General features: G+C 37.5%; 2 protein-coding genes across 5 annotated transcripts in view; one reads left to right on the top strand and one right to left on the bottom strand.

The window, feature by feature from the left end:
* The window catches only part of CUL4B (cullin 4B), a 36,215-nt gene extending 14,817 nt beyond the window's left edge, over positions 1-21,398 (bottom strand). The window contains exons 1-11 of one of the 2 annotated variants that reach the window (XM_081126375.1): positions 21,323-21,398; positions 20,032-20,574; positions 17,574-17,689; positions 6,702-6,805; positions 5,238-5,307; positions 3,726-3,799; positions 2,815-2,977; positions 2,580-2,669; positions 2,199-2,281; positions 1,492-1,559; positions 424-542 (exon numbers count right to left, since the gene is read on the bottom strand). In XM_081126375.1, the coding sequence (XP_080982501.1) occupies positions 424-542; positions 1,492-1,559; positions 2,199-2,281; positions 2,580-2,669; positions 2,815-2,977; positions 3,726-3,799; positions 5,238-5,307; positions 6,702-6,805; positions 17,574-17,689; positions 20,032-20,574; positions 21,323-21,350 (1,458 nt within the window). In that variant the 5' untranslated portion in view covers positions 21,351-21,398. The remainder of the gene's footprint in view (positions 1-423; positions 543-1,491; positions 1,560-2,198; positions 2,282-2,579; positions 2,670-2,814; positions 2,978-3,725; positions 3,800-5,237; positions 5,308-6,701; positions 6,806-17,573; positions 17,690-20,031; positions 20,575-21,322) is intronic. The other variant, XM_081126376.1, reaches the window with a different exon arrangement.
* Positions 20,600-22,728, top strand: part of MCTS1 (MCTS1 re-initiation and release factor) — a 39,981-nt gene continuing 37,852 nt past the window's right edge. For all 3 annotated transcript variants that reach the window (XM_081126422.1, XM_081126421.1, XM_081126420.1), the window contains exons 1-2: positions 20,600-20,832; positions 21,237-21,375. The gene's annotated coding sequence lies outside the window, so the exon portion shown is untranslated. The remainder of the gene's footprint in view (positions 20,833-21,236; positions 21,376-22,728) is intronic.

Raw genomic sequence — 22,728 nt, 5'->3', positions numbered from 1 at the left:
TATGCACGACGAAAACAATCCCCAAATCATATTTTAAGTAGGTATACATATTTTTAAATCTCAAAAAGTAAAATAAAGCTGTTTTTGAAGTCAGGAAAAGGAAAAATAAAGTGATAAAACATCTAGACTGATACCATTCATCTGCATCACGAAATAACATGACCACTGGGTATATAATATCACAATGGGGCATGATTATAGGTCTCTAGGCTCTTTTTCCTACTTTTAAAGAAGTCAGCTTTAAGTTTTTAAAAAATAGCAGTCTGCCTTCAGTATAAGACTTAAGCATATCCTCTGAAGATTAATTTTTTTAAAATATTGGATCTAACAAGTAAAAATGCTTGCTGATATGCACTCTGGATAGTACAGATGGCACGTAGTGGCTATGATGGAGAAAAAAAATCACAGGTTAATTGTTAATACCTTAATGTATTCAATCCACTGTTGCAAGAGAACCTGAACTCCTCCTCGAACTCTACTGAAGAGCTGATACAGGAGAGATAAATCTTGAATTCGGTTTTCATCAAGAAGGCTATTTAAACCTGAAATTTGAAACATTTTTGTATTTAAAAAGTAAACAAAAGTGTCAGGTATTTTCATAAAAATTAAGTTAAATTATTATTGCAATACTGATCTGAACTATGACTAATCTGTGAATTTTATTTAGAGACTTGTGCTTTGAATGAAACCCAAATAGACAACCACCTTTCTAAGTGAAAACTAAATATAGGAAACTTTAGCCTATATGAAAATAAAAATAATTGTGTAATGGTTTGTACCATTTAGCATGGTAGATCAGATGTATAAACCAATTTATAAAAATTGGTTTACATAAACCCACATTATAAATATCTCATAGCAGTAGCCTTATTATATCTGGCATTAGTGTAAATAGCTAGATTTCAGAGTACTGGATATGACCTATATTGTATCAAGAACCATAACATTAATAGGCCAAGTTTAAATGAGGTTCTAATGTATTTGATTTTCAGAATGAAATAACAGTGTAACTGTGTTCAAGTTCTAAAATATATCCATTTTATACAAAAGAAAAAAATTGTTGGAGAGAAACAAGACTTTTACCTATCTTTGGCACTGTCAAAGTAAATGCAGGGTATACTCTAAGATCACTCAGCAGTGCTTGGTAGAACTGCTTGGTGTTATATGCTATGAACAAAAACACTTTAATGCTAAAAGGAATGCCTTTCCTTACTGTAAGGTTTCAAATTAAATCAAAAATCCCAAAATTCCCACTGCTTCTTTACCAGTGTGGTGGACCCCTCTCATCTCAGTTCCTGTATGTTTAAGTTAAGGAAAGAGGGACCTCTTGAAAGTTTACTGTGATGAATAGGAAAAAAGGGTTGTGGTACATCCTCAGAAATGCAGCCACTGTGTGCTATGAAGCTTTTAAAAGGGCAATCTTCACAATTTGTTTCTAATTGTTTGCTGTTACCATTTTAAAAGTCATCTGATTTATAAATTGCCAATTACCTTTCTGAAGAATTGCTGCTAAGTGTTCACCTAGAAGTTGTTTTTCTACAGTAGCAATTAATGACTTCCTACAAGGAAAAAAAAGTTTAGAGTTATTGAGATTTGACTTTGCTGAAATTTTAAATCTTCTGGGTGAGAAAAATCAAATAGCTCATTTTATGTTCATTTTAATATTCCTATCCTACATATACATTTATCAGTGCTCAGCATTACTCTATGCCTAAAAGAAGGAAAAGATTGCATATTTCAAAACTTGATTTACATTATGAAATAAATATTTCCAAGGTCTTGCAATGGCTGCCTTTTCAAAATGGCAGTTTTTCTCTGCTTTTATTAGAAGGTAAAGAAACGATCTGTGCTGCTTACAGGAACTCCTTGCTTGGTAATATTAGGGAAGCACAGAAACAGTTTCTACTATGAACACCAACTGAATTTTAATCGGCCTGAAGATTTCAAAGATAACATCAGCTTTTACTACTATTTTTTAATTACATCCTAAATACATACACACAACCAATAATCATATCCTTAATCAAATCTAATTAACTAGGGAAAAATAACAACTTGAAGTTTGCATTATAAAAACAACTGTTAAAATCTCAAGTCATGCCTGAAAATAGTTACTAACACGTCTGGGGATGCCTAAAGTGCCTCAAGCGATCTAACAACGCAGGTTAAGGCTATTAGGCAGAGCATGTCATACTTACTGGGTGGTTTGATCTAAGTAAGTAATAAGTCTGTCTGCTTCTTCTTCTAGACGTTTGTTAACATGATGAAGATATTCAGGAACCTACAAAGATAGTTTTTTATATTATTGTTTTCCTCCCCATAAATCATTCAGAAAATGTCAAGTCCAAAAGATCCTGGGAGCAGCCCTGTCAAATGTGACAGGGTTGAATCATATGTAAAATTATAGGTAGAGTTTATGATCCAGAATTCTGGCCTTTAAGAAGAAAGAAAAGAAAGGAGCACCTAAGTGAGAGAAAAGCATCATAATGTTGGGAAGATAAATGCAAAGGGCAGTTTATGTTCTATAAGTAAGGTCTATGTGAGACATAGTGGACTTATTAATCATGATTTTTAAATACCTCTCTTTCCTGCATTAATTTTTGGCCCTCGGCTGCGTAAAGCCGGTTAGTTTCTTCCAAAAATCGTTGCTCAAAAGAATCCTGATAAATCTGGGAGGGAGAAACAAAATAAAGTTCATTTATTCATTAACTATTTATTGAATGTCCTCTATGTGAACAGCACTGTGAATGTGGTTTTTACACATCAAACTAGGGATAGCCATCAGCTCTGTAGTAAGTGAAAGAGTTAACTTACTTGCAAATCAGAGAGCATGCTTAAAAGGCTTCGGAGTAAACTTCTATCAATTGCTTCACCATTTCTTTCCCTCTCAATCAACAGAAGAATGCCATCAATTGTCTTATTCTGGACTTTTTGATCACTTATAATATGAGCCCTAAATAACTCCAGTCCCATGTCCCTAAAATAAAAATATATATGATCTAATTGACAATGATACCACTTCTGGAGAGACATACATGTTAATTAAGGATAAAATCCACACAATTAATTTTAAATAATATTATTAAACTAAAGTATACAGGAAACTCATTTTGTCTTTAATGAGAACTAAAGCTAAACTCCTGTCTTCCTCCATAACTAAGTTTTGTTATATTATCGTCTTCAGTGGATTTCTTCCTTGGTCAAATTTAGAGACAAAATTAGTTCAAAGTTATAAGATGGTCTTCACTGTACTCTGAATGAAGGCTTAATTGGTCATCTGTCATCTGGCTTTAGTACTCAAAAATCGGCACTATGATAATCGCTATTGGTAGATGCTAGGTACATGCTGGGGGGAAGAGCTCATTATAGTATTCTATTTTCCTGTATACATGGAATTTTCCATAAAAATGTTAAAAGATAATGAGCGAACTCTTGATCAGCAACAAAATAATACACACTCATAGACAGTTCAGAGCAAATTTTAATTCCCTTAGAAAAACTTCTTCATAAATTATTACAGGAGCAGGGAATATTAGCTATCTCCAACATCAGCATAGATAAAACATAATTAAGAAGGTACAACTGCTATAAACAGACGTTCAGAAGCCAAATGTGAGACTTTAGGAGAATATTCACAGTATTACTTATTCTCTTCAATTAGTATAATTAAGATTTGACTATGATTTGTAACAAATCTTTTCAAAAATTTCTTCTAGCATCCTTACCAAATGGAGGGTAGCATTGAATTCTGAAGAACGTAAGTTCTATCCAGAAACAAAAAAATGCTCCTGATCATGATCTGCCAATAAGAAAAAAAGAAATCAAGAAATTTTTATATTTTGTGAGGCCGAAATATTTGCACTCAATAAAATAAGAATAAAATTGCAGGATTCGCTTGAATATATACTAGACTACTAGGATTAAACATACACATAAACAGATCTACCTTAGAATATTCCCATACCATTTTTATTAAACTACTCTATTGTCTTAATCCTTGCTGCAGTTTCCAGAAAAGGGGCACTTAAAATGGTCCTATGACTTCTTTGCAACTTGAGTAGTAACTGAGGTCCTGACTGGGTAGCTCAGTTGGTTAGAGTATCATCCCAATGTGCCAAGGTTGCAGGTTCGATCCTTGGTCAGGGCACATACAAAAATCAACCAATGAATGCATAAATAAGTGGAACAAATCGATGTTTTTCTCTCTTTCCCTTCCTCGCTTTCTAAAATCAATAAATTAAAAAAAAAAGAAATGGAAAAAACACACCAGAGAATCAAGCTCTGGACAGTGTTTCTCAGTGGTTAGAGTGTTGGCCTGAGCACTGAAGGGTTGCAGGTTTGATTCCTGGTCAAGGGAACGTACCTGGGTTGCAAGTTCTATCCCCAGCCTGGTCAGGGCACGTGCCAGAGGCAACCAATTGATGTGTCTCTTTCACACTGATGTTTCTCTCCCTCCACTTCCCTCCCTTCCACTCTCTCTAAAAATCAATGGAAAAAATATCCTCGGGTGAGGATTAAGAACAATAATTTAAAAAATACCTTAAATTGTACTTGTGGGGTTGGGGCACAGGGATGGATTTTAAGATTTTTAATTTGCAGAACATATAGTATAAAATAATACCAGATAGGGGGAAAATAAAAGGCTATAATGTGAACAAGCTAAAATACAGGACCATCAGGTATCTTCATAGGTAATCAAATGGTGGGTAGGATATTCATAAAGATTGACAAAATGTGCCCTAGCTGGTGTGGCTCAAGTGGTTAAGTGGTGTCCCATGCACCAAAAGGTGATGGGATTGATTCCTGGTCAGGGCGCATACCCACTAGGGGCCATGCAGGAGGCAGCTGATCAATGACTCTCTCTCACATGGATGTTTCTCTCTCTTTCAAATCAATAAAAACATATTTTTTAAAAAAGATTGACAAAACATAACATTTTTAATGAGATAAATACTTTTTAAGTATGACAAAAATAAAAATGATCCTGAGATGTAATTCATTCTAAAATGCTTGTTTATACCCTGGCCAGGTGGCTCAGTTGGCTGGAGAGTCACCCCATGCACCTAAGCTTTTTTCTTTTTTTAAAATTAATTTTATTGTTGAGAGTTTTACAGATGTCCCCCATTTTCTCCCCTTTACCCCCCTGAAAAGCTTTTAAAACTAACATTCCTATATTTGAAGAAATTTATTTTTAAATTACAATATTTAGCTGAAATGTAATGCTTTTTCCAGCTTACCATTTGTCTACAGTGGTTCTGCCAGCATCTATCGATCTTCTTTAGAAAAAGAACACTATCCAATGAATCCATGAGATGTATGTCAAGGATATTTTAAAGTGCTTAGTATATTGCCTGGCTGGGCGTGGCTCAGCGGTTAAGCGTTGACCTAGGATCCAGGCGATCAGGGTTCGATTCCCGGTCAGGGCACATGCCTGGGTTCCGGGCTGTAGCTGGTCAGTGACTCTCTCATCATTGATGTTTCTGTCTCTCTCTCTCCCTCTCCTTTCCTCTCTCTGAAATCAATAAAGATATATTTTAAAAAAATAAAATAAAAAATAAAGTGCTTAGTATAAGTAATATATGCAAAGTAAGAGCACATTCGTCTTAAATATGGAGTACCTTACATACTAAATAAAATGAAACAGCACTTAATTATAGAACAAATTGTCATTTCTTAAACTGTAAAAAATATTAGATCTCACTAAAAATACCTTTAAAAAGAAATCTTAGACATAACTGAGCATTGTGTTTTTAGTTTATGATTTCCTTAGATTATCTTTTCTCACATGGAAATTTGTTAGGATAAAAAAAAGGTAAAGATGTAAGGACATCTTATTTACATTAATACCACAAAGTAGACTTAGACCCTCACTAAAGCTAAAAAATAAAAAAATTGTTTCTTTCTCTAGAAGCAAAATAAATAAAAATAACAAATCTACAAAACACAGGTACAGTGGAGCCTTAGTTCTCAAACTTAATTTGTTCCAGAAGGCTGTTTAAGAAGCGATTTGTTCAAAAACTGAATCATTTTTTCCCATTAGAAATAATGTAAATTGAATTAATCTGTTTCAGACCCCCAAATGATTCCATTTTACCCTTTCTTATATACAGTACACGTCTTATGTACGTCTTATGTTTGTTTAATCTATAAACAAACATTTTTCTTAAATTTATCGAACCACCCCCTACTAGTGTTAAAAGGAGTCACTTTCAGCAGCCGTTCCAGGGGTGTCTTTCAGGTCAGTGTGTGGCATCTTTGCTTATTCATATATCACTGCCTCCAAAATGCTGTCACCTGCTAACTGCTTTTCCTTTATCCAAAGCAACAACAGTTTTTCTACCTCTTCAATTGCCTGTGATCATTGTTTCTTTCACACCCTTAGCAACATTAGCACTCTTGATGGCCTCTATGTTTTAAAATTGTGCTAATTGTTGATTTCGCCAGCAACAAAAGCATTTTCTCCTTTATTTGTTGCCTAAGAGACGCTTTTTGTCATGCTGAGGTATCAGCAGGAAAGGGTTGTCAGGTTCAACAACTAAGACATTTTATTCCCTGTGAACAATCTGGTTGAGAACCGAATTGTTCAATATGGGAGACATTCAAGAAAGGAGGTCTGACTGTATTCAAGCTGGATTAAATAATGAGTGATAGGAAGGGAATAGAAGATAAAAATACAAGATGTTTTGTTTTTAAAAGGATATTCTCTGAACTGATGAATTTGTGCTTTGATGTGATCTTCACAAATCTGTCTCAGCTGTTTGTACAAGTTTGCAGAAATCTTGTAAGAACAGAGATTTTCTACAGCCTGTAAGATTAAACACATACTTGCTTAAGGAAAGAATGGGGGGGGGGGGTGTTTCTCAATTATTTACATAAAATCATTATTTTGGTCTTTCTACCATGTAAGCTTATTAAAAAAGGTTGTACATATATTTAAAACACAAAGTAAAACATCAATATATTCATGTGGGTGTTGAACTTTTTCATAACCAATGTACTGTACCAAAAAGCAAATTAATAAATTGATTATGGCTATAACGGTCTTAAGGATAGGGTGAATCAAGCCAAGTTCCCCATCCCTCATGAAGACATTCAATTTATAACAATTGCTACATATAAATGCTGTCTTGTTCTTTTAAAATGTCCATTGTTTTCACAAGCAGAAGTCCACTTTGAATCTAAAAAATAATTTCACCAATTTTTCATTAGAAGGGTTAGGCAGTCCAACCACCACTGAATAAAAATTTATACCTTGGTTTTCCTGAACAGAACAATGCAGAAATTAGTTCTAGCAGTATTATAAGTATGATATAATTAACCACTAAGAATTTTCCCCAACATTTCAGTTTAGAAATATTTAAATATATATGTTTTAAAATCTGAACTGAATAAACATTAATTACAAAAGAAAGGATTATTTTTACTCCATTCTAATACTTGAATTGGTCTTCTTTTATACTCAGCTCCTAAAAGGAAAAACTTCAGATTTCAGTGAGTTTCTTGTTATGTATATCAAAAGACTTTCAAACTTAAAACAATAGCCATGGTAAACTCTTTGGATGAGCCCTGATATAATCTACAATTCCAACTAGTAATAACTTAAGTATAACACCAGGATTCCTTTCTTACCACAACAGAAGGCAAAAATTCCATTAAAATTGACTCTAAGGGAGCATCCAAGTTCTGTTGGTTGGAATGGAATTTTATAAATATGTAGTTGCAAGTCATATTGCCAGTATTCAGGTCCAATAAATGAATTAGCAAATGAAAAGAAAGCTTAAAGGAAACCACTTATACCATTGGAGTCACTGCAACTCACCAGGAAACAGCAGTCCAATTAGATCCAGCGGCTAAGGAGGAATGAAAAGGCTGAGTCTCCACTGCCACTTTCCATGGGGCCTTGGGTTAGGCCACAAAAGCCTAAAAGGTGTCTTTATATATTCATGTGCCTTTTTTTAAATGGGTCCTCTACGGGCTCTCCTTCTTCCTCCTTTAGGGTTCTTCTCATTGTATCTTGGTGTTCTGTTCCTTTTGAGCAACTCATTTTCTCAGCATTTCTCATTTCCCTGCTTAGATTCCGTCTTCCTATTTCATCATCTCCCACCCACTTTCAACATTTCCTACCCACTTCCAGGACTTCTCCAAGTCCTATCTCTCCATTCCCTTCTGCTGTGTTCCTCCTTCTCCCATACAGTAGTTCTCGAAGCATCCATTTACCTTCTCACACAAGATACTATATTCCCTTACTACTCAACTAGACCTCACTTCTTCCTATAAAGCTCCCCTTAATTGCCTCAGCAACTAGTGACTCACCTGGCACTATTACCAATCGTTCCACAATGACTTGTCACTGAGTCATTACCACGTCTTCATGTGTATATCCTGTCCCCCAATTCTCCTTAATTACTGAAAGAGACCATGTGCTCAAATCTCTATATGTTCTTTAATACTTTTGGGGGCTTTGAATAAGGTGAATATAGTAAATACTCAAAAAAACTAACATACCTATAACTAGCAATGTGTCCTGCACATAGAAGAGACTTCTATAGTGTAAGAAGAAAACTGGCCAAAAAACATACAATTACAATACACTGTGCTAGGTGCTGTGATGGGGACAAGCATAGAGGTGAGGTCCCTAATCCAGTCTTTAGGTCAGGGGCAAGGCAGGAAATGCTTCCTGAGTAGTAAAGAGGTGGAGTCCCAAAGACCCAGAGGGAAATGGATAGAGCACTAGTGGGAATGGTGAGAAATAGAGAAGTAAGCTGGGCTTTATATGCATACAGCCTCAAATGTGTTTAGTTGGAGGGTGGTTTAAGATGTTAGAGGAAAGAAAAGCAGGAATGGCAGGAACATCTAAGGTTAATTTTGAAGGTCAAGTTGGAAGAGAACACTCTGCTTCTCTAATTTCGCTTTAACTGCTTAACATATAGACCAGATCTAGTGATTTCCCTTCCTCAACAACCTTCCATCAAGCACTTCAAGTACTATAATGGAGAAATTCCACAATAGGGATAAAAAATACAAAGAACTGAACAGTGCAGTGTGGTACATGGCCTACTATCATTTATGTAAAAAAGAGAAGATGAATAAAAGCACACACAGTTGTTTTTACATACATAAAAAATCTTGGAAAGATACCCTCCATGTAGTAACGTTTGTGGAGAGCGAAACTAGCTGGGGGTTGGAGGAGGGGGTGGAAGTGAAACTTTTTACTACATACTCTGTGAAACTTTTTGGGCTTTGAACCAGGTAAATATATTAAGTATTCAAAGTACTTAAATACTTGCCTTACCCAATAAAAGCCTTTCTATCTCCCTGCTCCCACACCACACTTTTTATTTTAGCATGACATTCAAGGCCTGCTTATCATTTAATCTCGTCTGTTTATAATCTACACAGCCTGTGATCTAAACACCGCTTCCCTTACTTTCAAGCAAGGATTATTTTAGGGCAGCCCTGTGTGCCTAAAACAGTGGCTTCCAAAAATTTTTGAGAAGCCACAGTAAGAATTACATTTTATGTTGTAATCTACTGTACCTAAAATAAATGTATGTGCCCATAGGTGTGGCTCAGCTGGTCTGGCATCATCCCATGCACCCAAAGGTCGCTGGTTCGATTCCCAGTCAGGGCACATGCCCAGGTTGCAGGATCGATCCCAGGTAGGGGACGTGCAGGAGGCAGCCGATCGATGTTTCTCTCTCACATCAATGTTTCTCTCTCACACATCAATGTTTCTCTCCCTCTCTCTTCCTCTCTCTCTAAAAATCAATTAAAAAAATCATTAAAAAATAAACAAAAATAAATGTATGTAAAACAAAATCTTCATGAAACTACACTTGATCATTACTATGTGTGATATACTCGGATATTTTCTATTTTATTTCTTCAAAAAACTGCTAGTCACAAACTACTAATTTCATGAACCCACTAGAATATAAGCACCTTAGGGGCAAGAACTAAATGATCTCTATGTGCCCACAGCTTCTGTCCAGCTTTGCACACAGGAAGTAGTCAGTGACTCAACAAGGATGGAATTTTTACTAAGAACTCTGTATCCTGTTAGGTGCTGGGATAGAAACATGCACAAGAAAGTTACATACCTACTTAGAAGTTTGAGATAAACTCTATCTTATTCCAGATCTTTGAAATGCACTTTTAGAAATGTACGAATTACTTTACATTTCACTGAATACTTTGGAAATCCCTGGAAGTTTGATCTAGTATAATTATTACAAAACTAACCTTGTTTCACAAGCAATTATTTGTTTTAAACAGATTCTAGATAGAGTTATACAAGTCCCCTAAATAAAACTATCTTTTTGCTCACAATCATTACTGGTAAAAATGCTGCCTTAAATCCTTTTTGAAGGTAATCAGGTATAAAATAAAAACATTCTAGCAAGGTTTTGACCTTTCTTCCTCCACATCCTAGCCCCTCCCCTCCAAAATCCACATATGTGATATCAAAAATGTGTTTGTCTGAAAGGAAAAATCACTCCAAAGAAAATATAAACATGTAGGAAATGAAATGCAAAACTATAGAAGGTAAAATTTGATGCTTTGGGAAACACAGGACTTAAGAAACAGCAAAGGCAAAGATTACATTTGGGACAAGGGAAGAAGTATAATGAGGGTGAGGAGACTATAAAAAAATACATTATTAAACAATACAAAGACTGCAAAAATAAAGAATTAAACGTAATGCCCTGGCTGGGTGGCTCAGTTGGTTGGAGGGTCTTCCTGTACACCAAAAGGTTATGCGTCTAATTCCCAGTCAGGACACATATCTAGGTTACAGGTTCGATCCCTGGTAGGGGGGCATATGGGAGGTAATGGATAGATGTTTATCTCTCACATCGATGTTTCTCTCTCTCTCCCTCCCTCTCTTCCTCTCTCTAAAATCAATAAACATATGATCAGGTGAGAATTAAATAAAAAAGAATTAAACATAGTAAGGGAGAAAATCTACAAATTTTTCTGATTTAACTGACAAAAATAAGAAAGATATTAAATTCCCACCAGGGTGCTGAACTCTGGTCATTGGTCTAATGGGTTGTGTCTTATTTTTCAAACCATATGTTTAGATATTTTTTTTCTAGTACCTGAGTTCTGGCTAGGAAAGAATTCAGAGCCAAGACTCCAACTATAAGAGAAATTTTATTTATAAAATCACAGAGGTAGAAGTAGTAATTCCTAGAAGAAATGGGCTTACGAAACAAGTTATAGAGATAAAGGGAGGGCCCTTGGAGCTTGGGAATGAGGAAGGTCATGGTAAAGCGCCTGGGGTAGGGGAGGGGAAAGGGAAAGGCGTGGGCGTGCTCCCTGGAGGGAGAGCCTCAAACTATATGTTTAAAGACACAAAATACATCAGAAAACTTTTCAACTGATACAGCAATAAAATCTAAATTAACTCTCTTTTTACATCTAGTAAAAATGGCTAACATAAGATACAATATATCAAAAACTAAGAATTTGTAGGAAGGAAGCCAGACAATGAAACCTAAATTATTTTTCTTTTTACATATAATAAAAAGGACTTAATTAAGACTGACATTATCCAGGCCTAAGAATTTGCAGTTGCACATTTTCTAAAGTAGCAGGGAAGGTATTGATTAACAATTCAGTAAAAGGAGGAGCATTACATTCACCTATCAATGGATACCTAGGTTGTTTCCAATCTTTGCTATCATACATAATGCTGCAATGAACATAGGGGTGCACAGATATCTTTCCAAATTGGAGTTTTCATTTTCTTTAGATAAATACCCAGAAGTGAAATTGCTACATCATATGGCAGTTCTATTTTTGTTTTGTTTTGTTAATCCTCACCCGAGGATATTTTTTCCATTGATTTTTAGAGAAAGGAAGAGAGGGAAAGAGGGGGAGAAAGAGAGGAACATCAACGTGACAGAGACACATCAAGACACATGGATTGGTTGCCTCCTGCATGTGTCCCCACCAGGACCTGGGGATGGAGCCTGCAACCCAGGTACATGCCCTTGACCAGAACTGAGTGTGAGGGCCGATGCTCTAACTACTGAACCGCACTGGCCAGGGCTGGCAGTTCTATTTTTAATTTTTTGAGGAACTTCCATACTTTTTCCATAGTGGCTGCACCAATTTACACTCTCCCTAACAGTACAGGAGGTATCCCTTTGCTCCACATCCTCACCAACCACTTATTTGTTGTCTTTTTGATAACAGCCATTCTGACAAGTGTGAGGTGGTATCTCATTGTGGTTTTGATTTGCATTTCCCTAATGCAGCGATTTTCAACCTTTTTCATCTCATGGCACACATAAACTACTAAAATTCTGCAGCACACCAAAAAATATATTATTATTCTTTTGCCGATCTCACAAAAAAATGGGTGTAATTTTGATTCATCCACACTGGATGGCTATTGTGTTGGCTGTTGTCATTTTTTTATTTGACAATCTAAAGGAAAATGAGGTCAGTGCCCCTGACTAAGTAGTCAGGTGTTGCATGCTTTATAAATTATTGTGGCACATTGGTTGAAAATCACTGCCCTAATGATTAGTGATGTTGAGTATCTTTTCATGTGTCTGTTGGCCATCTGTATGTCTCCTCTGGAAACAACCTAGGTGTTCATCAATAGATGAATGAATAAAGAAGATGTGGTACGCACACACACACTGGAATAGTACTCAGCCATAAAAAAATGAAATCTTGCCATTTGCGCCAACATGGATTGACCTAGAAGGTATTACGCTAAGTGAAATAAGTCAGAGAAAGGCAAATACTGTGTGATTTCACTTAAGTGAAGAATCTAAAAACAAAACAAAACAAATGAATAAACAAAACAGAAAGAGACTCGTACAGAGAACTTAGTTGGCAGAGGGATGGGGGTTTAAGGGAGGGTGAAAAAGGTGAAGAGGGTTAAGAGGTACAACCTTCCAGTTATAAAGTCAGTCATGGGGATGTAATGTACAGCATAGAGAACACACTCTGCATGGCGATAGATGGGAACTAGACTTATTGCGGTGATCATAAGTTACACGAATGTCAAATCACTATGTTGTACACCTAAAACTAGTATGTGAACTATAATAAAAAAGAGGAGTACAACATAACATGATAGACTAAGTTTAAAAACACCAACAGAGTGACAAGTTAAACAAACTTACATAAAATACAATATATAGTAGCTATCCATCTCTGCCAAGAATCTAACTGCTCTCCTATAACCAATGACTGCTTAATTAAGCAACCAGATTTTACAATGGATAATAAACTATATACTGAAATGGAAGAACTATTTGCTTCCAGTCTTGTGGTTATCTACTCGATAAATCAGGGGTGAGGAACATCCAGCCCACGGGCCGTATCCAGCCCGCGAAATCATTTGGCCTGGCTCTGCCAAGGCAACAGCAGCAGGCAGGACTCAAAATTCAATAAATCTAGGAGTTTTTTTCATAGCTAATTTTTAAGTTGATAATTGTGTGTGGCCCAACTGATGTTATATCCAAATGGCCCTTGGCAGAAAAAAGGTTCCCCACCCCTGAGATAAATGAATCATTAATAGAAAGGTTCATTATTTAAGATTTATTTCACAAAAAGCTAACCAAACAAGAGTTCCCATTATTAATACAGACAAAATTATTTTCATCAGAACTGAAATATGAACTAGGCTTGCCTTCAAAGTTAATAGCTAGACATTTATATTAAGAATGAATGTTATGCTTTCATACATAAAAAACTGAAAAATATAGATGTATGTATGTAGCCAGCTCCAAGAATGATAGATGACTTAAAAACACTACACAGCTATTCATACAAAGGCTGAGAACATGAGGAAAATAACCCTATTATTTAAAATATTCCTTAGTAAAAAAGTCACGTGCTAATACCAAAATTCCAGATACATTCTTGAGAAAGCGCAGAGGGACACTGTTCCTAGAGAGCTCGTCTCTTTTTCTATTATTTTTTCAATTTGGCTAATGGTGTCTACTGATACATATTTAGAATGTAATCTATTTATCAGCCAGCTGTTCTGGCTCTGTGTGGATTTAGAGCTTGAAAACATGTGTGGCTTCAGAGCTGTGTAATAAATTGTAATCTAAGATAAAGGTATCTTTTTTAAAGACTCAAGTATGTATTATTATTATCATCATCACCATTGATGACACCAGAATATATAGCAGGCACCATGGTAAGTACTTTTTTCCAGTATTTTATTTATAATTAAACAACCCTGCCACTTACGTTGTGTTAGTTTCCCCATTTTTCAAATGAGGAAAACAAGGCTTAGAGAAGTAACTTGCCCAAAGTTATCATGAGTGGCAGATATCGAATCTAAAGCAGGCTGATCAACTAAAAAGAAGTGCATTTAACCAGACTCCTACCTGTAGTCAATTAAAACAAGCTAACAAAAAAATCCAAACCCAAACAACATTAACCACTGCCTCACTCTTACAGGGTTCAAGTTTGTCCAGGAAAGATAATTTTCATACTCAGGTATAAGTCTCATTTAAAAATCACTTTTAAAAGACAATCTTTGCTTACTACAAATGCACTCAAAAGAGCAGGTTCTTTTACAGAAATTAAAAACTTAGAAGGCAGTACATGCAATCCACACTAGGGACTTTCATGCTTAAGCTTTAAAGCAAAATGGTTTGCATATACAGAAAAAAGTTCTACACAGATATATGCCAAATAAGTGGTGGCATCAGGGATAGAGAAAGGGTGGGATGGAGAATGAGAGGTTTGGAGAACTTTTGTTTGGTATACTACATACTTCTATATTGTTTCAATTTTAGGAGAGTGCTTTTAAACTACATTTCAACCAGTCAAAATCAAACAAACACCTGAAATCCAGATGGTATGAAATAATTTTACTCCCTTTACCCTTTTATCCTAGTTTTTGAACTTGAACATCTCAAAATAATCTTCCTGAGAATCCAAAGAAACATTTATAAAACCATGATCAAAAACAACAGAAGAGCTAGACATGATTGCTTTTGAATTTATTACAGCAGATGTAGTAAATCACTATAAAAAATGCAAATAGTGAAAAGTTATAACACTGATTTTAGGGAGAGAAATGCAATTGCACAATAGCAGGTAATAATTCTGAAGTACAAGAAAGAAAAAACATAAAAAATATAAGCTATGAGCTCTTGAAACATAAATGGATTTAACAAAATAAATTTATCAGGAAAAATATTTTCAAACCCAAAAGCTCTAGAAAAATATTCAACGTAAAGTAACAAGGTAAATTAACAACCATAACCAATATGTCATAAGTATGAACTATAAAAAGTACCACATTACTGAAATTAAATATGTTCTACACAGGGAATCCAAACGAACACCCTATATATGCACAAATGAAAAAAAAATCACCTTCTTTGATGACAGAGTTTTTTCTCCTAAAGTTAAACTATTTGTTTTAAAAACTGCACTAGAAGTATTTGAAGGGCTATGGTGTATTAGTGAAGCAGCATGGTAGGGAAAGTGCACTGAACTAGAAACTTGGGCATCTTAATTTGACTCCCCTGCTCTGCCAACATATGACTCTAGGCACATTATTTAACTTCCCTGAGACTCGGTTTCCTCATTAGTAGAATAGGGATAATAATTACTACCCTATCGACTTCACAAAGGGTTTCTATAATGCTTAAATGACATAAGAGTTGAAACTTTGTAGGCTGCCATGCACACTATATGAAGATATTGGACCACGTGATCTCTTAAGGCCTTTCCAACTTTAACTCTGTAATTCTACTTTTATTATTGCACAACTCGGGGGCCATGTAAGTAATATACCAACATAGCCAAATGAGGTAGGTTTACCCTGAAGTAATAGCTTAGGTACTACTACTACTACCTGACACTTACATAGCATTATAATACTTAAGATATCAGCAGTGTGATGCTTATAGTATTACATGGCATTATTATCATGTGTTGGGCATTGTTCTGAGTTTTTGCATGCACTGACTCATTTAATTTTCACAGCAACAGAAACTGGTGATCTCAACTGACAAATTACAAGTGAAAAAGCCACACTGTGGCTTATGAAGAAGTTTGGTCAAGGTATTTTTCACATTTGATTCTTATAAGAGACTCCATGAGGTAAATAGCACAGGCATTCTTTCCCCTATTTTACAGAGAAGGAAACTAAAGCTTAGTGAGTTCCTTCCCCAAGATCAAAAGGGTAATTGCAGCCAAAACTAGATCCTAATCCAGGGTCTGTCCATCACCATACTACCTCTGCAACTTAAATGAACAGATGAGCCCAGGCTGGTGTGGCTCAGTTGGTTGAGCATCTTCCCTTGCACTGAGAGGTCACAGGCTGCATTTGGGATCAGGGTACCTACCTGAGTTGCAGACTCAATCCCCCAGTAGGGGGCTCAATCTCTAGTAGAGTGCATGCAGGAGGCAGCTGATCCTGTTTCTCTCTCTCCCTCCCTCTTCCTTCTTCTCTTTCCAAAATCAATAAAAACATATTTAAATAAATAAAATGAACAGATGAAAACTATAAATTCTGATAAACCAAACAACATAATTTCTTAGAAGCTACTCATTAATACAAAAATTCAAGCCATTGGACTCTGAAATATTTTTTTAAATACAAAACTGCTGATGCTATAAATGCAAAATAATTTCTTGAGTTGGCTGTGACAAAAATACAGTAGGGCAGCCCTGGCCAATGGGGCTAAGTTGGTTGGAGCATCATTGGGTACACCAAAAGGTGGCGGGTTCGATTCCCAGTAAGGACACATACCCAGGTTGCAGCTTCGATCCCGGTCAGGGCTCGTGTGTGAGGCAACCGATCGATGTTTCTCTCCCCCTCTCTCTCCCTTCTTTACTCTAAAGTCAATTTAAAAAATACAGTAGGGCAAATATCTTGGTAGCAAGAAGTCTAAATCAGTAATTGTCCTTAATAGTATATTTAAACTAAACACTTCAAGTACAGACCCATTTGTTAAACAAAAGAAACAAACCTGAACCTCACACCAAGTTGCTGGGCTACAACCTGCAGCTCCTTTTTTGGCTTAGGTATGTCTTGTAGCCCAGGAGGTAAGAACATAAAAAGAAAAAGAAAAGGCTAACAGGAAGGAAGTAGACAAAAGTATATGGAGAATATCTGCATTTCTTGAGGCCTTTCCTATAGGTAGGTGAGTAACACAACTTAGCAAGAAATACAACAGAATGACATGTCACCAGAAATCATCTTTTGGATTCAGGCATAAGTAAAATCTCTATTATACCAATGTACTCCTAATTGTATATCCTAATCAGAAGGGTCCAAGATAAGACCAATTTACACCAACATGATTGTACCCACAGTTTATTAAAGTGTGCATAAATTAATCAAGAAATTGTAATTATAGGGGAACCTAAAGGCTCATTAAGGACCCATATCAGGGAGAACACTCTGTAAAGTACACGACTGTCTAACCACTATGCTGTCCACCTGAAACTAATACAAAATATTAAATGTAAACTATAATTGAAATAAAATAAAAAAGGTAAAAAAAGAAAGTTAAAGCCATATATATCCACCTCAATTTACACTTAATCTGGTTACCCATATTCATACATACCTGATAGAGTTCTTCTAAATTGTACTTAATTGAAGTACTATTCTGGATAGCTTCCACTGCTTCTTTCAGTTTCTGCCATGTTTCATCTGTGTAGTTTTCTGGTAATTTAGGCTTATCTAGATAGTATATAAAAGGTTGATATCAGAATAATATGTAGGATAGAGCAACAGAAAAATCCATAAGCTACAGTAACAATTGACTACTTTTTAAAGGTAAATTGTGATCTTTAAATTATTACACCTAAATATTATTTATTTTTTAAATATATTTTTATTGATTTCAGAGAAAAGGAGGGAAGAGAGAGAGAGAAACACCAATGATGAGAGAGTCATTGATCGGCTGTCTCCTGCACGCCCCCTATTGGGGACTGAGCCCGAAACCTGGGCATGTGCCCTGGCTGGGAATCGAACCGAGATCTCCTGGATCATAGGTTGATGCTCAACTGCTGAGCCATGCCGGCTGGGCTACGACTAAATATTAAACCACTGTATTTGGGCTTAGTATAAAGAATAAAATTTGAAATGGCAGAATACTATTTAAGTCACTTTGATTCAACTATTAAAACTGAAATGTTTTTACCCCCCCTATTGACTGTATTGCTTCAAAAAATAAAAATTCAAGAATGACAGATAAAAAAATAGCAATCTTGTTCTTATTCCATCATATGTAAAACCTAAGTCAGTCAACATGAGTTTTGTACCTGAGATTTAAAATACTGATAACCTATTATGTACAAGGTACTTTATAAACATCTTAATTTTCCTAATAATGCCCTGAGCAAGATATTATCCCTAGTTTACAACTGAGAAAACTGAGGCTGGAAGACTCATTTAGTAAGGTTTGCCCAAGGTCACCATAGTCAGTCAGTGACAAAATTGGGATTCTAATCCAAATCTGTTTGACCCCCACATTTATGCAGGGTCTACAGAAATGGAGAGAACCATTTTTAATTTAAGTTTGAATTTAAACTACATTTATAAGCACAGTGAAATTTAAAAAAATTAAAACACCCAAATAACTCCAGAACCTATGTAGCATTTTCAGAAAGGAAAGGAACATGTTAACCCAGACTTTAAATTTCCTTTACCAGCAATGAGTATTTTTTAAAATTAAAACATCTAAATGCCTTAATAATGTGTTTTCAGTTTAAGAGGGAGAGAAAAATCCAAACAAAATCTCTGAAACCAGTATGCAAATGCAATTAGGATCATAGCTCATCTCTTTTTAAATCCTTGGCTATTAAATTGATACAGTTTAAGTGAAACAGTGAACACAGTCAATTACAATTTGTATCTACTTCAGAAAGGTCTACTATTAAATCAGGAAGATTACAACACTCTTGAGAGCCTGGGAATGGGAAAGGATTGATAGAAAAAAGAAAAGGTTAAAAATAAACAACACTATAACCCTCTGCTTGAGACAAAATAGAGCATATTCCTGATTTCCACATTAACGTTGATAATTCAAACATGGAAAATCTAATTTTCTCAATACTGATATTTAGTCACAAGGCACTTATCTGATAAATATTACTTTAGTTCATTCATTTACTTCTCCATTTCACAAACAGTTTAGCATCTATTACCTGCCAGTTAAGTGTGTTGAAAAAGTAAGTCAGAAAAATAGAAACACAGCCAACAAATACAAAGTAATTCAGCTCAATTGACATTTTTCAGATTGCTAATTTTATATTTGTATCAATGCATTCAAAATGCTCTCAATCACATCTCTCAATCACAAAAATGAACCAATTTTCTGAAAAGCTGCTGGTCAGTACTTTAAAACCCATTTTAATGGTAAAATATAGATGTAGTAATTGTTCCTATCTTTAGACTAGTGGTACACAGAGTTACTACTTCTGTGTATACACAGCATTTTCACTTCTAAACCCTACCTTTGGAAAGAAATGCAGAGATCATAAAAATTTTTCTCCAAATATTGCTTCCACAGTGAGTTTCAAGAATATAGTATTCAACATTATAAATTTAACTATAAGTCTTCTTTGAGCATGAAAACATCACCATTGCTACCTGCATTTCTAGGGACTGGAGAATGTGGCCTACTGAAGCACAAAAATAAAAATCCCAGCAGTGCCAAGACTAACTACTATGCACCTGAAATAAAGAAAGCTCTTCAGAACACAAATTTCTCACCTGTACAATCCGGGTCACTCATACCGACAGTCAATATTATAAGGAACAACAGATTAGCTATAATAGGCTGAGACAGACCCCAAAATCCTGCACAGAATCACCCAGTGTATGCTTCAGCACAAGGATACCAAGCACCCCCGGAAAATGAACCCTCCACCCCAAAAAGGACCTCCCTCCACCTCATTGCTTATGCATAAAACATTAAGCCACCTCTATACTCTTTAATATATTAACATAAATAGAGCACGTGGCCGCTCAAGTGTCAAATCTTAGTAGGTGATGATGTAGATTTTAGCCTTGGTTACCTTTAAAGTTCTTGATCACTAACTTCTTAGCAGTGCCAGGCTTGCTGTTAGCAAAGCTAGAGACCGTGGTAGAAGATTTAGCCAGGCCGTTTGCGTGATGCACCGAAGCCACAGAAGAGATTAATATACTCTTATTTTTAAGTTGCTGCTGCTGAGATGTTGCAGCGGTTGGTGAAGATGAGGAGGACGACGAGGAGGATTCCTCAGCCATCTTCGCATCAAACCCTACAAACTCCAGGGTGTCTTCAAAACGCAGCTTCTTCTGTATCGGTACGTGGCTGGAAGCAGCCAACGAAACCCCCACGCAGAAGGACGAGGTTGAAGGGGATGCCGGATCCCTAGCTTGTAAAGGAGGAGTGGAAGAGGAGGGAGAGGCGGAATCAAAGTCTTCTCTCTCGTTACTACTGTTACTGCCGCTACTGCTGCTGCTGCTGTTTAACTTTCTCTTCTTGGCAGAGGTGGGCGGAGTGGTGCTGGTATTACCATCAGTGGCAGATCTGACCTCCTGAGCAGCAGCAGCTGAGGGATTGGGGGAAGAAAAACCTGTTGGAAACATGAAAATAGCGGGGTCAACAGGCAGAGGAGCATCAAAAACCTACGTTTCTGTGCCTGCGTGCGTGTAGGAGAGAAGGTGGCAATGCTAGAGGGGGAAGGGAAGAAAGAAGAGAGGAGAAGCACAGAGGACGAGAAGGAAAGTGAAGGGGGGGCTACACCGGGGGAATGGGAGGGTTTGGGAAGGAGGAGAGGCTGACACCAGGAGTGAGCAGAACAAGGGGGGAGAGCGAAAGAGAAGGCAGACAGGTAAGCGGCCCCGCAGTCCGCCTTTCCTGCTGTTCGGTCTCTCTCCCCCCTTTCTGCAGGAGCGACTCAGTGAGTCTGTGAGGCGGCAGCTCCTCCCCCTTTTCTCCCTCGCTAGGGGAGGGGAGCTGCCTTGGTTGGGGGGAGGGGGGAGTGAGCCGGGGCTTGTTATTGTCAATAGCACAAGAGGCTAAAGATGGCGCTACTTCCGGTCACGAGGCCGCGAGGGCGGGGCGCTGAGGGAGACCGGGCGGGGGGGTGGAGAGGAGCACTGCGGGCTCCAGGGGGGCGGGGGAGCTGGCAGGCGGCGGGAAAGCGGCGGTTGAGGCGCCCGGGATGCGCGGACTCCGGGACGTCCGCTCGCTCTCCCCTCACCCTCGTCCTCTCCCTCTCCCGCTCCTCCCCAGGCAGAGTTCTCCTCACCGGGCTCGCGGAGAACTCCCACCCTGTCCTCAACGGTCCCGCGGGAAGCTCCGCGCCACAGCGCCCTTACCGGAAGTGACCGAGCAGACACTTTTCATAGCGCCCCGATCCTGAAGCCCCCAGGTCCGCAGGACTTGGGGGGTTTGGGGGAGGGGGCAAAGGGGGGAAGAGAAGGGGACCGCGAGGAGGGGGCAGGCCTTCGGGACACCTTCGGAGCTCCTGATTGGAGCGTTGTGAACGTGAGGCGGCGGGGGGGGGGGGGGGGGGGGGAGAGGTGGTGGGAGAGGAGCGGGAAGGATCCCAAAGGGGAGGGAAGGTGGTGACGGGGAGGGGAGGGGAGGGGCGGGGTGAGCTAGCTGGGAAAATTGGGGAGGAGGGAGAGAGGGATGGAGGAAGGGAGGCAGTAGAAAGTAAGGGAAGGGAGAATGGAAACTTTGAAAGAGATAAAGGAATAAGGAGGGGTTGCAAGGAAAGGGAGGGAGTAACCCGAAGTGCAGAAAAACATAATCATGCCATTATGTCTGCTGCTAGGGAGGAATGTTATGAAGTTAAGATAGGAAAGGAAAAGAAACAGAGTTTAGATAGTAAGAAAAGGAGTTTTTTATTCGGTTGAGTTGTAAATTGTTTCCCTTTTATGTCAAGGACACCAATGACCCAATACCGAATAGGGCCTGAATTTTGATCCCTTTCTCAGTAATGTAGCTGCAAACCGTTTTACCTTCCTACCAGGAGCATTTCCTAAGATGGCTGGCTAGAGTTCAGGATGCATTCCAAAGGCCAAGAAACAGGAAGGCAACTAAAACCCCCTTCCCACACCCCCTCCCCCCCCCCCACACCACAATTCCCAGGACCAACCCCGACCCCATCAGTCATTAACTCAGTAGTTTATAGACTAAATAAACAAAGCCACATATTTTACTAAATCTCAGCTCATATACTTTGTCTCAAAGAAGAAATTTTGGAGAATATTGGCAAAAACAAATGTTTTCTACCAATGTATTCCACAAACCAAAATTTTAAAATGGACTACTCATAAGAACAAACCTCTAAATTTTGTTAAATTAGCAACAACAAACCTTGTAAATTCCCTGCTGGGAGTTTTCATTTAACCCAAGAGCATTGGGAGTGGGGGCAGAGGACAAAATGTCAAATAAAACTAAATTTGCCAACCTGTTGATCACTCTAACTGCAGAAACATTGAACAAGCATGTACTGAAAGACTTTATATGCCAGAAGCTATGCCAGGTCCCTGCCACTCAGAAGCCAGGGAGGGAAGAGAGTTTCAAAACTAATTTCTATAACATTATTATAACAGATGTACAAAGTACAGTGGAAACAGGTGAAACAAGAAATTTGGGGGGAGCAGGCCAGGTAGCTCCATTGGTTAGAGCATTGTCCCCATACGCGCCAAGATTTCTGGTTCCATCCCTAGTTGGGCACATACAAGAATAAACCAATGAATGCATAAATAAGTAG

Source organism: Miniopterus schreibersii (genome assembly GCF_964146895.1).
Source record: "Miniopterus schreibersii genome assembly, chromosome: X".
Taxonomy (NCBI): domain Eukaryota; kingdom Metazoa; phylum Chordata; class Mammalia; order Chiroptera; family Miniopteridae; genus Miniopterus; species Miniopterus schreibersii.
Note: the sequence above shows the minus strand (reverse complement) of the source record. Positions and strands in the feature narration are given on the sequence as shown.